This window comes from Tyto alba, unplaced genomic scaffold (assembly GCF_018691265.1).
Source record: "Tyto alba isolate M040663 unplaced genomic scaffold, T.alba_DEE_v4.0 Super-Scaffold_6, whole genome shotgun sequence".
Classification (NCBI taxonomy): domain Eukaryota; kingdom Metazoa; phylum Chordata; class Aves; order Strigiformes; family Tytonidae; genus Tyto; species Tyto alba.
In genome coordinates, this window is record NW_024881327.1 from 55700004 (window position 1) to 55714423 (window position 14420).

General features: G+C 56.8%; 1 protein-coding gene across 2 annotated transcripts in view; it reads right to left on the reverse strand.

The window, feature by feature from the left end:
* Window positions 1–14197, reverse strand: part of LOC122152398 (zinc finger protein 638-like) — a 65044-nt gene extending 50847 nt beyond the window's left edge. For both annotated transcript variants that reach the window (XM_042807736.1, XM_042807735.1), the window contains exon 1: window positions 14080–14197. In XM_042807736.1, the coding sequence (XP_042663670.1) occupies window positions 14080–14168 (89 nt within the window). In that variant the 5' untranslated portion in view covers window positions 14169–14197. The remainder of the gene's footprint in view (window positions 1–14079) is intronic.
* Window positions 14198–14420: the final 223 nt, after the last annotated feature.

A 14420-nucleotide genomic window follows, 5' to 3' on the forward strand; every position in this document is an offset into this window, starting at 1 on the left:
TTTGGGGGGGGGGGGGGGGGACGGGACGGGACAGGGAAGAAAGCCTTGATGCTGTGCAAGCACTGCCCAGCAGGAGCCAAACCATCGGTGCTCACCTCCACGGGTTTAGCCACGCATCCGAACACAGCACCGCGCTCCATCCCACAGCAACACAACACAATCCACTGAGACATTCCCAAAGCCCGGAGGTGGCCTGGGGTCTCCCCAGGGGTTTCTGTGCTCGCTCCTCCTCGCAGCCCAAGGGCCACCGCACCGACTATCTCCCGCTGGAACTCGTGAAGGCTCGCTGCAAGGTACCCCTTGAAATAGCTCTTCTTTTGAGCTCACAAGCCAACTGCAACCCAAGCACACATTCTCCAGAAACCCGTAACACCCAGGAAAGCTGCTCTTCCTTTTTTATTAGCTGGTGGGGACGCGACTGTTCTATTATTGACCATATCCACCGGCATGTGACAATGTCCATCTTTCCACTCCAGTCCCAAGAACCGGATCTCTTTTGCAGGTCCCTTGATCTTGCTTTGGTTTATGGCAAAACCAGCCTTCGGAAAGATCTGGATTATTCTTTTCCTTTCTCAAACACTTCCCACACCCTGATGGCAGTGGGGCACACTGCACACCGGGGTCTACCACAGCCTCGTGCTCCCATGGGTCCATCAAATCCACACGGTTCAGTCGAGCCCATTGTCCCCTTCCTCTGCCTGGCCACAGGCAGGGTCCCCCACTTGTCCTGGTTTGGGCTGGAACAGAGTTAGTTTTTCTTCTTAGCAGCAGGAATAATGCTGTGCTTTGGGTTCAGTATGGGATTTGGCATGAGAAGAATGCTGATAACACACTGATGTTTTCAGTTGTTGTTGAGAGATCAAGGACTCTCCACATCCCCGTGTCCTGCCCCTGTGCAGGTGTATGAGAAGCTGGGAGGGAGCACGGCCAGAGCACCGGCCCCAAACTGGGCAGTGAAATAAATATTCCACAGCATGTAACATCCCAATATAGAAACGAGGGATGGCCAGGGATGTTCTATCTCACTTCCAGGATTATGGTTTTGGGATCTTGGTTTCTCCAGGATCGCTGGCTGGGAAGAGGCAGGTATCAGGTGACTGGTAGTGAGCAATCACATTGTGCATCACCCATTTCTACTTTTTATTGTTGTTACTGCTTTATTTTATTTCAATTATAAAACTGTTTTTATCTCAACCTATGAGTCTCCCTTTACCCCTCTATGGATGCTGGCTGGGTTTAAACCATGACAGTCCTTTTTTTTTGGGGGGGGGGTGGTGAGGGAAAGGAGGTGTGGAAGAAAAAGAACATCAATAATCAGTGTAGGACAGCAAGAAGTATAACCACACCTTAAAAACATCTCCCCTCTTTGCTCCTGATTTCTCTCCCTCCTCCCCCGCAGCGGTGCAGGGCATGGGGGTTGCAGTCAGCTCATCACCCCTTGTTTCTGCTGCTCCTTCCTCCTCAGGGGGAGGACTCCTCACACTCCTCCCCTGCTCCAGTGTGGGGTCCTCCACGGGCTGCGGGTGGGCACCTGCTCCACCGGTGACCTCCACGGGCCGCAGGGCACAGCCTGCCCTCTCACCACGGGCTGCAGGGGGGGTCTATGCTGCTCTCCTTCCTCCTCCTTTCTTCCACTCAGCGTCCACAGAGGTGTCTCCCTCATAACTCCAACTCCTCCTTCCAGGTTTCCCTTCTGAAATCCATTATTAGAGGTGCAGCCACTGTTGCTAATTGGCTCGGCCCTGGGTCTGACTTGGAGCTGGGGGAGCTTTCGAGAAGCTTCTCACAGGGGGCCACTGCTGTAGCCCTCTCCCCCACTACCAAAAACCCCGCCACACACCAACCCAACACACTGCTCCTGGTCATTATATGACTCCTGCCACAGCAGACCAGACGTCCCTTCATCAAAACCAGGAGAGACATCCTCAGATTTTCTATGGCATCTGGGAAATTGCTTGACAGCACCTGGAGCAGTAATCCTCCTGGATGGACCCTTTTTGGCTTTTTTAGCACAGTTCAAACAGGTGGGACCTAGGTCCGAGATGCCGCACCACCCCACTTCCTCACATGCTCCCCACAGCCGCACAGAAGGAACCAGTGGGCGGCATGTGGTGTGTGTGCCCGCGGGTCCCTTTCCCCTCAGCTGGGAAAGGCTGACTCTGTGCAGCACCCTGAACAGATCAGACAGCAGCCCGTAGGAGCGAGGAGGAGATTCACTTCCAGCCACCGGAACCGACAGGATGATTTCTCCACAGCCTTCGGGTCCAGCCAGCCCACCGTCACCCAGGCGCCGCTGGAGGACACCAGTGTGCTCAGTGACCTCTGGACGTCATCCGGATCTCTGGAGGCCTGGTTGTTGCTCACCTCCACCACCTCCCTCAGGTAACAGAGAAGGTGGTCCACTTCCCACCACAGCCTACTGAGGTGATACCTCATCCTCGAGGGGAGATGCCTGAATTGAGTCTGGTTTAGCCACAGTGTCCATTTGTATTATCCTTAGATCCAGGGACTCTCCAGCGCCCTTTGAGGGTGCTGAACATAGGACTGGTGAGCACAGGCCAGGTCCCAGCTCAGCACTAGAAGCCATTGTCTCTTTTTGGCCAAGACCTCCTTCAGGTGAGCTGCCATTTCAGCAGGATTGCATGCCCGCTCAGGCAAAAACTCCCAGGCCAGAGGTGAAAACCGCTTTAAGCTTATGCCCAAACTCCCCCCCACACCATTGCCACTGGGCACGTTGCTGTCTGCCATCCCCAGCTGGGTGGTTACTGGAGGATCCACCACATTCTGAATTTGGATCAGTGGATTCAGAGTCTGATGAGGTGGCAGCGTGCACTGGGCACTCACGGCAAGAAGGCACCATTATTACCATTACAGTCAAAATCAAAACCAGGTTCATAGTACACACCACCATGAACGTTTCGGTTATGCCAAGATGTTGCAGAAGCCGAGGGGCCACTGCAACAGGGTTAGCAGGATCTGTCCCCGAGGAGAAGAGGAGGAAGGTGTAATTGCTGTTTGTCTCCAGGGGACGGTTCCCAGCGTACAGGGATTACAGCAACGCAGAGGCCAAATACCAGGCTCAAAGCAACGCTTTTATCATAGGTTTCCCAGGCAAAACAAAGCAACACAGCAAAGGCTGGAAGCTGCCATTTCAAAGCCCTACTAAGTGGGGGCTAAACAGCAATAAATTCAGTCTAGCACACTCCGATCACATCTGTGGCCGCATCTCGATCCCCCTCGCTGAGCTCCAAAAAGGGCTGTGCTGGGTGACCCCCACACACCCACAGAGCCGCTCGCTCACCCCCACTCCCCAGCCCCGCAGGACGGGGGGAGAAAGGGAAGCACAACCGTGAGAAAACTCATGGGTTAAGATAAAGCCAATCAAACAGGTGAAGGGGAAAAAAAAAAAAAAAAAAAAAAGTAAAGCAAAGGCAATTATTACTCACCGCCTCCCACAGGCAGACCAGTGCCCAGCCAAGCAATGGCCACCCTGGAAGCCAAAAGCACCTTTTTCTTCTTTCTCTACCCTAGTTTTTACTGTCAAGCAGGACCTTACATGGTACAGAATATCCCTTTAGCCAACGCGGGTCACAACTGTGTACCCTTCCAGTCTCTCGCCCACCCCAGCCTGCTCTCAGGGGTGCAAGGGAAAAAGCCTTGGGACTGTGCAAGCACTGTTCAGCAACCGCCAAAACACCGGTGGTGACCAACACTGGTTTAGCCACAAATCCAAAACACAGCTCAGGCTGCTGGGAAGACAGTTAACTCCATCCCCGTCAGGGCCAGTACCACTCAGTAACACAATTCACTGAAATACTGCAGAAAGACTCCATTCCAGCATCCACGGGGTTCAACACATTGAGTTTATGCACAGGCACCAAAAAAAAAAAAAAAAAAAAAAAAAAAAAAAACAAACAACACACCAGCACAAGTCTTTCAGCAAGTAATTCTTAAAACAAGACAAAAAAATGCTTTTTAGCACCTTCATGGAATATTAGCAGCAGATATCTACCGGCCTTTTTCAATTTTCACCTTCCAGGTCAAATTTTACAGCAATACAAACCCTGCGTGCTGTTTCATAAGTACATTTATATACATGCAACAGCTCTGAGGCAGACGGAGCTCTGCATGCCTGACGTGTGGATGTGCCCAAGAGCATCATAGACAAAGAGTAAACGCTAATACTTCTGCCTAAAACTTACTAAAAACCCCCCAAACTCCATTCAGAATATTTAACTTGATGGTAAAGAAATAAGAAAACATTTTATTTACCTTCAAATATGAAACACTGAAAAAAAAGGCCTCAATGTTCTTCCTGTTTCATACACAAAAGAGCCCCTTGTTTAGTAAGGGCTAACACACGAGCACAGCTGAGCTTCCACTGAGCTCGGCCCCAAAACCAAACTGCAAGACACTTGGGAAACAGAAGAGGGGAAGAAAAGGAAACCAGCAGTATAGGAGGGAGCAGCAAGTTTTGTAACCACTTGAAACCCCACCCCTGGATAAACATCCCTCAGTTAAACCAGTTGTCATAGAAGCTGGAGAAGCAGAGATCAGTCTAGTCCCGCATGTCCTCCACCCTTCAAGCCAGCGTGATTGCTCTGTTAGTTCTGGCAGATGATTTTTTTTTTTTAAATCAGGAAAAAAATGCAATTAAAGATACTTCTCGTCCTTGAAGAGTGCCTTCTCAATAGGGAAAATAATTACCTCAGTTTTATATCCACTCTCTTGAAGACCTCACAGTACAGTTATAATTTAGTATTTTAAATGTCTAGTGAATGATTGCATACCAGAGAGAAGAGCATAACCCAAAACTGAACACACATTTCAACATCAATTCTGGGCTATAAACCAGGACGGATGATTGTGGGGTTTTTTCAAAAAGCACAGTACATTTTAATCAGTTAAGTACTTCTCAAAATCATCCTACAGAAAAAAAAAAAAAAATTAACCACGTATGTTATATTACAGCATTAAGATAATTGTAGCTGAGCAAAAATACTAAAGCAGTATGTGTCTAAGTGGCAAAAAAAAAGTCAAATATCCAAAAATGCAAGGTTTCTGGGTAAGCACTATGAACCAGATTATGCTACAGGACAAACACTTTGCCTTGGGGGAAAATAATTTTTTTTTTTTTCTGTTTCAGTTATTTTGACTAATCCAGATCCATTACTACCATCTCCAAAGTCGAGAAATGGGAAAGCTACCTTTTTAACCCCGACATACAAGTATGAGGTGCCAGAAGACACACGTATGCTCTCAGCTTTTGAAGATACAGCGATGAAAACCGATCTCACCGGCTAACCAGGGAGAACATTACTTCATTCATCAGTCAGTTTTAAAGCCAAAACCACTACTCCCAAACCGCCAGATAGATTTGTTCCAACGTAACCTGCTAAATTTACGGATTAAAGGTCTGAGCTCTCACTGAAACGCAGGGGGACAGAGACAGAAGGCACGGTAAGAACCAGAAAGCAAATGGTGCCTTTCCCCAACTTAACGCGTAAAAGCTGAGATTGGGTAAACGCACGTTGCACTATCAAACTCGTTAAATCAATACGCACGCTGCCGGCATGCCAAGACTCCGGCTGCAATGCAGACAGACGTTATGCCATCGCTGTTTATAAGCGCCTTTTTCATCCGCTTCTCACATTGCAAGAAAACCCAGCCAGAAAAGACGCCGGGGGGCTGGGGCAGGGCATGCCCGTGGCAGCGGCGGGCAGGCTGCTCCGTACCGCGCCGAACGGCCTCGGTAGCGAAATAAAGATATAAAGGAGGGGCAGCCCAAGCCCAAACGCGCCGCCGCACGCCGTTAGCAGCCGGCTGCGCGGCGGGGAATTCGCGGCAAGGCCGGGGGGAAGCCCGTTACGCCGCGGGCAGCCCGCACCGAGGGGGGCGAGGGCTGACGGCGGGGGCCGTCCCCACACGCCGCCATCTTGTGCGCGTCCCCGTCCCCCCTCAGCCCCCGCTGCGCCACGGCGGGCGCCGAGCTCCTACCTCCTTCGCTCCGTTAAATCCGGCTCGCAACCGCCCTCCGCTCCGTTATCCGCCGACGCTTTCCCACCCACCCACCCACCCCAAACCCCCAGCGCAGTTCTCGTCGCGCCGGGCCCGCGACGGCGGAGCTGCAGCCCCGCGGAGGGAGACAACGGGCGCTGCACCTGCGCGCAGTGAGACAGGGGCGGAGCGCCGCCGCCGGCGGCACGCGGAGCGCATGCGCAGAACGGGGGGGGGGCGGGCGGCGGCGCGCCGCGCAGGCGCACCAAGCCCCGCGAAGCCGCGGAGGGTCGAGTCCCTCGGTATGGGCACGGTGCCCCCAGAGCGCATGCGCAGTCGCCCGGTCTGCCCTTGGGGAGAAATGCGCATGCGTGTCGTGTGGGCGGGTTATCGCTAAGCATGCTGGGATTTTTTTTCCCCCTTATATAAGCGCCGCCGCGGGGCCCGCCGCCTCACAGCGGCGGGGTTAGTGGGCTTGGCGTGTGGTGTTTGTGCGGCCCGTTTAGTGCGTCGTTATTATTTCCGTCTTTTTGCACCGTTTCCCTCCCCGTTTCTCTCCTCAGTCTTTTATCCTGCTTCTTGTTTTCTTCTTATTCCTCTGCCAGGTGCAGAGGTGCGCCTGATAGGCTGTGCTTCGCCCCAGAGCCGGCGCTGCTCCGGTGTGACCGTGCTTGTCCTTCCTCCCCAGCCTGTCGCTGCATCTAGAAATTGGAGACATGAGGGCACTGCGCTGTTGTCCTATTCCTGCTTTCTGGGAGGGTTCAAGGCAGGTTGGATGGAGCTTTGAGCTCCCTGAGGCGTCCCCGCCTATGGTGTGGTGGGATGGAACTATATGATCTTTACGGTCCCTTCCAACCAAAACCGGGCTGCGATTCCTCCCTGAGCCTCCCTCAGCAGCGCTATGACTTGCTGGAATTATCCTCGAGTGGCTCCCACCTCGTGGTTTCCCCAGGGTCCGTTCGGCCTCGTGAACAGCCCCCGTTGAACGTGTGGCCACTCGGCTGAGCTTCCCCCCCGCCTTCGAGGTGTCCTGGGCTTGACTGGGAACCAGTGGCTGCCCGGCTTTTTCCAGCGACAACCAGCACGAGGCTTCTGAGGCGCGGACTGACAAGGGCTGTCCCTGCTGCGGGTTGGAGCGATGGCCTCGACACCTGGTACCTCCACCCAGCCTGCTTCCCTGGGGGCACAGTGACTCGGTGTCCCCCCAGGGCAGCCCTCCCCCCCCCCCCCCCCCCCCCCCCCCGTTCACTACCGGTGCTGACCTGAAAAGGAGAGTTTAAAAAGCTCTGTCGCCTTGGGTGGCCCCGCTGAAAGTTCGGCGCAGGGAGCTCCTGTTGCTCCAGGCTCCCCCCGTGCTCTTGCCCGTGCAGCACCTTTGCTCTTGACCGTGCAGTCACAGGCTTCTCTCTGAGGAGACAGATGATGCCTTTAAGAGCTGCCACATTATTTCCTGAAAATACCAAAGTGGATGCCAAACCTAACCACGGAGACGGCCAGAAACGCCGCTGCTGCATCGCACTGACTGCCCCCCGAAGCACGCAGGGTATAAAGCAGGCCTGTGATCAGCTTTGCCCAAAACCACACCGTTTGCTTGTGCGCTGGAACATATTTCGGAGCTGCTGAAAGAGCTGCGTCTTGCTGCGAATGTGGCAGACAGCAGGCACCCACTCAGCTGCTTTTTTTAGCAGACGGGGAGTGGGCTGAGCAGCGCCGGTGGACTGGCTGCCGTGCAGATCTGTCCGGCTGTGCTGCTTTGAAGTTGTTTGGGCGTTTGCCTTTCTCGTGTTTGAGATCCTGCAGAGTCTTTGCATACATCCAGCAAAAATGATTCACTGGTGCTGGATTTTTCTGACAAAGCTGGGCTGACACAAAAATAGGTTGCTGGTCTTTGACTCCAAACCTGTTTCGGTTCCTCCCCAGCACATCACAGTCTTTGGAAACTCTAAAAGCCTTTAGAAGTTAAGACTTCCATCTGTTCTTGGCTTTTGAAACCTGCTTAGAGCCGTCTAGTCCTGCAACCCGTGACTTCTGTAGGCCACAGGCATTCCTTACTCCCACCACAGCAAGGCGAAGTGAAAAGCTAGGATCATTTTGGAGAGCTGGAAGCTGTATTTCCCAAACTTCTGAATCAAATTTACAGCTGAATTATATAATCTGTGACTGTTCTGCCATTCTCAGGCCAGCCCAAAGGTCTTCACTGACAAGGTACTCTGGAAGGGAAAAATCAGTTGTAAACTGAAGGATAGGATCAGCTTTTATGGTGAGACCGCAGGACTCTGGCAGAGTTAACTGTGGGTTTAGGAGCATCCCACAGGTGATCTGCCCGGCACCTGCTGTGGAGACTTTAATGACTTTTTGGCAAAGAATCGTTTGTGTCAAAGGCTTTATAAAGGATGAGCACTGTGCCTACACAGAGCTTGAATGCTATCTTGCTCCCAGTGTGCTGCCCTGACAGCTGTAAAACACAACAGCTGAAATAAGAAATTAAATTTGAGTGCTGAGGTCTAGGTGCAAACAAGGCTGGAATCACATCCACGGTCTCATCTGCTAAATATCCAGTAGCAATTACAGCAGTGCTGTCTTAAAAGGCATCGTTAAGACAGTAAAATTAAGCAAATTAAGCACTAAGACCTTTAGGAATGTAAACGTTTCGGCTGCTTGGGCAACCTGATCTGTCTGACATGTCCTGGTGTCCCAACACGATCTCCTGCTCTGTGTTAGGACACTCAGCTGCGGGAGCGGGGTTGGGGACCTGGAGGACCTGTTTGCTGCAGGACTTTGCCTCATTTGTTGCAAAATTTGGGAGATGCAAAGGGATTGAAGTAAAAGTCTTATCATTTCATAAGAGCTTCAGCCAGAGTCAGGTCCTAACCTTGCTCCTGTGAAGAAATCCCCATGGGATGCTGCGTGGGCCTCTTAATCCAGCTCGGTTTAGGTGTTTGCCAAACTTTCTGTGCTCCCGACTTGGTTGCGGGTGTGATGTAGGGTGCTCAGCCACAGCTGGAGTCACAAAGCTGCCCCTGGCAAATGCAAGTAGCCCAAGGATACGTGACGGGGCCTCGCTCTTGAAAATGGTTTCGATCGTTTTAAAATGACGCGGATGACAAGCAGGTAAAATTGCATTCTGAATATTTCAAACAAGGGGTGTCCGTGTGAGAACACGACAAGGAATCTCGCTCTTCCGAAGGGTGCTTAGTAATCCCAAACTGTCCTTACCCTTTTAGCTCTTAGACGTGCTGCTCTGGGTCAAGATAAGAGCAAGCCCCCAACAGAGATCTATACGTGACCAAAGCACAAAAACCTGCTGCCAGGACAACTCCAGGAGATACCGGAGAGCTCAGCTCAGCACGCAGGAGAGACGGGGCCGCAGCGGCAGGAGCCTGAGCCCCTTCTCCAGCACCGGCCCTGAAGCCCACCACAAAGCAGCCTTTACTTCACATGGGGGTGCGGGGAGAAGACTCTTGGGGTGTAGCCAGGAAGCGAGAAGAGATGATTTTCCAGACCTGCAATCCACTTTCAGATCAGGCGGTCAGCGAAGCCTCGAGCCGGGACAGTCGCTGCTGGGGAGCAGGCACACGTGGAGTGCAGGGAGCTGGCTACATCTTGTGGAAGAGATGCAAATCCTGGAGGCAGGAAGGAGCCGATGCAGCCAGCGTCTCCTTACACGAAAGGCTTTACTCGGGCAGGTTTTTGGCTACTTGACAGAACTGTCTGGCTCCCAGCTGCTCTCCCAGCCCCATCATATTGTCAGGCCTTGCCCAAAGTCTGTGTTTTCCATCCGATCTGGTCCCACTCCAGGCTGCCTGAGCTGACGGGTATTAATAGTCCTTTAGGCTGTGAACTCGGGGACCTGGCTCAGGGCTGCAGAGCCCCACATACTCTTCTCCTGACACATCAGTATCTGGCAACTGTCCCCGCGCCGCGTGACGGCGTGGGTTGTCTCAGCCCGCAGCCTGGGAACGGATTGGATGCAATTAATTGCTTTTACATCTTCAGATGTCCAATCCCTCTGCCCAGTACGGGGGGGAGCGGGAATTCAGGCCTTTCCCCTACAGACGACACATAGCAGGTCTGCCGCTCCCCTCTGAAGCATCCTGGGTGAGCCGTTTGCCGTTGAGCCTTGTAGGAAATGTGTGTCACACCCCCCAAAAAAAAAAAAAAAGGGGGGTGAGAGCCAGGGCTGGGGTCGGAGGAGTGGGAGAGCCACTGCCCAGGCACACGGCCGCGTTACAACTCGGAGAGTTTTGCGCATCCTCTGGGCCACCACAGTCACCCAAGGCGTGCTGCCCCAGCTGGCGGGGAGAGACCTTAAAACAAACTGCCCTCCCCACCGGGCAGAAACGCTCAAAAGGGCTGTAGAAAGGAGCGCAGTTTCTCCTGCCCCAGCAAAACAAAACAAAAAGCACGCTTGCCCTTGAAGCACGTCCTGTCTGCAAGCGGGGGCTTAGCAGATGTTTTAAAAGCGGCTTAAAAAGGATCTGAGCGGTGGCAGCGAAGCCGAGTCCGTCTGTCTGGCACGGGGGGGGGGGTGTGTTGTGGATGCTGGAGAATTCAGGCAGTGTCTGTCCCACTCTGCTTCCCTCCGCAGCCACGTGCCCCGTGCAACTGCTGTCCTGCAGGGAAGGAGCTGCTGGGCTCGCCTGGGGGACTGGGTTTCGTTCACGTTCTGCCGGCACATCCCTCCCCGCTGGAGCCACCGGGCTGAGCTGGGACATTTCCCGGCAGATGGTGCCTCTGAGCCGGGGGAGCTGCGGCCGAGCCGGGATCCTGCACCCCCCCAGCTGGCTGTTTTGGGGACCGGCTTCCCAGCCAGGCAGCTCCGGGCTTGGAATCACCGGGACGGCCCCTTGAGATCCATTTTTGCCACGGCTGCTTGTCTACTCCCTATCTCCTGCCTCAAAATGCTCTGCTCAGTTTGGGTGCCGCGCTTCCAAAAAATCTCGTGGGAGTGAATTTGGCCGCTCGGTTTAAATAGCGGGAAAGCGGGGCGAGGCCGGGGGAGGCGGGATGGACTCGGGGTTGCAGGGGCGCGACGAGATCGCGAGCACGCGGGTGAAGCCTCGCCTGTAAATGGGGCTGTCAGAAGAAAACGAGAGCGTGGAGCTGGGCGGGATGAAAAGGCAGTTTTGGAGCGGGAGCACGGCGTGGGGTGCCCTCCGCTTGCTTTTGCCAGGGCTCCGAGGAGCAGGAATGAAATGGAGGAGAGAAGAGGGGTGTGCTGCCTGGCCCCTTCTCCTGCCCGGCTCCTCCTCGGGTCCTTCTGGCCTCTGAGAGTGTGGGGGGATGCGGGAGCAAAGCCCCCAGCGAGGCAGCAGCTCTGCTCCCCTCCTCTGCTGGGAACCCCCCCAAAACCCCCCTCTTATTCAGGCTGTGTTGCCTGCGAAGCTCAAGCAGGAGCTGACCCAGAAACCCTCCGTTTTGCCGGACACAGCATCCTTCAGGGTTGAGCCCGCTGCCAACAGAGGAGTTTCCCCCCGGTCCTACCCAGGACGTGGGGGAGCCACCACCTCCCCATCTCCCACGGCGGGACGGGACCCCCAAACTTCCCTTTATGCCCCCTCTCCCCCCCCCATCCCAGCTGGAGCCAGGGACAAGGGACACGCCACAGCCCCCGCTTTCCCACAGTCCCTTGGTTAATTTACTAATTCATCAGCGGAGCCTGACGAGGGGGACACTTGAACAGGGGCAGGGAAGCCCAGGCACTGGGAGGGCTGGGAGCTGGCAGTCCCCCGCCGCAGCCACATCAGGCTTAAAATCCCCAGCAGCTGATGGGGTTTGAAATCGCTGAGCGCCGGGGCCGCATCCTTCTCCCGCCCAAGCCCTTTTCCCTGCTTCTGCGTTTAACAAGGGGATGGGGGGGGGGGGGGGGGGTACAACAGGGACCGCAGGCAGGATATGCCGGAGGTCCTACCCGCCCTCAGCGTGAAGGTCTCCCCTCCCAATCCAAAGGGCTCCCCAATATCCTCCTCCAGCTCCAAAAGGGGATTCAGACGGGGCCTTCTGGGTGCTGCTTTGTCCGCCAGTGCCCCCAAACGGGCACAAATCCGCCCCAAAATAGCAGCGATCTGGGTGGGAAGGAGGGAGGGGAAGGGGTGTAGAGGGGCGCGTGGGCACGGGCGGGGAGATACGGGCGCAGGGCTGGCGGGACGAGCGCCGGGGCTGGTTAAACGCAGGGGGACGTGGAGCGGGCAGGGGACGTGCAGCCCGGTGTCCTTGCTGGGGACGGAGCAGGGGGACGTGCAGCCCCCCGCGTCCCCGTCCCCTGAGGGAGGCCGCGTTTGCCGTTCCCCGTGGGGGCCGGGGCGGTGTGTGACCGCGCGTCGGTGACATTCCTGGGCTTAACGCCGGCACTCGGTGGCCTTCACTGACCTTGCGGGGCTGCCCTCGCCCGTTAACACACCCCCCCACCCCCCCACACCCCGGGATCCGGGGATGGAGCTGGGGGCAGAGCCGTGCCCGCTTCCACCACCGCCCGGGTCTGTGCCAGGACCCAAAGTGACCCCCCCCCCCCAAACCGCTACCCCCCCCAACAGCTGAGGCCCTGCCACGGGACACGGGGCGCCCTGCGCCCCCCCAAAAGCCCCGGAGGGGATCCAGTGGGGGTCTGGAGGGCGGGGGGGGGGGGTCGGGGATCAACTGGAAATCCACTGAAGCTCCTCGCGGTGGGACGGACCCACGCTGGCAGCGGGGAACCGCCGGGCTCCGGCGCTCGGGGACGTCTCCCCGTTGCAGGCAGTAAGGACAAACGTCCCCGTGCCCCGGGGACACCCCGTGCTGCCTCTCCGGGGCCGTTCCTGCCCCCTCCCTGTGCCAGCAGACACCCCACAGCACCCCCAGATCCACACACCCCCCTCCCAGCATCTCCCACGCCCCAAAACCCACCGGGGCAAGACCCGATGCACCATCCCCTTGTGCTGGGGGGGGGGGGGATGCCCAGCACCTCGCTGGATCAGGCTATTTTTATCCTGTCGCCCTTTATCCTGTCACCCAGTCCTCGGCCATACAAGGAGCCATCAGCCGCCCCGGGGAGGTAATTTGTCCCCAGGGTGCCACATTTCATGTCACCCAAGTGGCTGACAGCAACCGGGGAGGGGATTGTCACCTCGGCGGCGCAACCTGCTCGTCTTACATCCCCGGCCGGCCCGCTTCTGGACCTCCCGCTCGCCGCCTGGGGACACCTTGTGATGTTTGTCCCCTTGATCCTCAGCCCCTGATTTCTACAAGTCGCCCCGAAATTGGCACCTGGTGATGAACAGGTTCCCGACGGGTGAGGCCACACGGTTAGAAATAGCTCACCGCTCCGGCCATCGATGGGAACGTGGTGGCCACGGGGCCGGTAAAACCGTTTAGACGGTGGGTTGGGGGGCAAGGGGTGCTCCCCCCTGCCCCCCAGCCCAGCCGGTTGTGTTTTTCCTCATAAGAGCTAAGTGACACGCCCAGGGCCATCCCGGACAGCGGTGGCAGAGACACCCAGATTTTGCCAAGGGCCATCCGACCCCCACCCCGAGAGGGGGTTCTGGGTGTTGCACACGCGTGTGTAAACCCCCGCGCTTCTGGGGGTACACCTGAAGGCTGGTACAAACAAGGGGGGGCCCCTGGACTGTGCAGCACCCCTTGACTGACCCCCCCCCCCCCCAAACGCTATATCCCCCCCCAGCTGGAGCCTCCTGCCAGGGGGGGCTTCTCGCCTCCCCATAATGTGGGGACCCCCTTGGTCAGGGAAAACAGGGACAACCCGCCCCCCCCCCCCCCCCCATTTTAGCAAAATCCCAGCCGGGAGGGTGTAAGGGGTTTGGGATGACCCCGATGGGTGGGAGGAGATTTTGGCTCACCGCGGGGCTCCCCATGGGCACCCTGCTGTACCCCAACATACCCCAACGCAGGGTTTGGGGGTGTCAGTGGAGCGGGGGGCACTGCGGGCCTGGGAAAGACTCGCACCCCCCACAACCCCCCCCCCTCCCCAAAAAAAACCTCACCCTGCGCAGGGGCTGGCAGCCAGGAGTGGGGATCCCCGAAGGACCCCCCGGGAGTTGTGGGGATTCCGCCCCCCCCCCCCCCCTTTCCCGGGGCTGCGGCACTCACCGTCCGATGGGGTCGAGGGGCAGCGGGGCGGGGGGTCGCTGGGGACCCCCTTTTCGGGGCGCGGAGCCCCCGCCGCCGCCCGCCCGCATCTCGGGGGAACCGGGGCGCGGGTGGCCGTGGGCAGCGCCCGGCTCGGTCCTGGCGACCGGCCCGGGCTCGTCACGGCGGGGGGGGGGGGGGGGCGGGGGGGCGGGCGGGGGGGGGGACGGACACACAGGGGGACCGGGGATGGGGTGGACCTGGGGGGGGGTCTCGGGGGCGGCGCTGGGGGGGCAGCGGGGAAAGCCGGGCTGTGCGGGGACCCCAAAATTAGGGGTGAGGCGCTGGGTCCCCCAGCATTG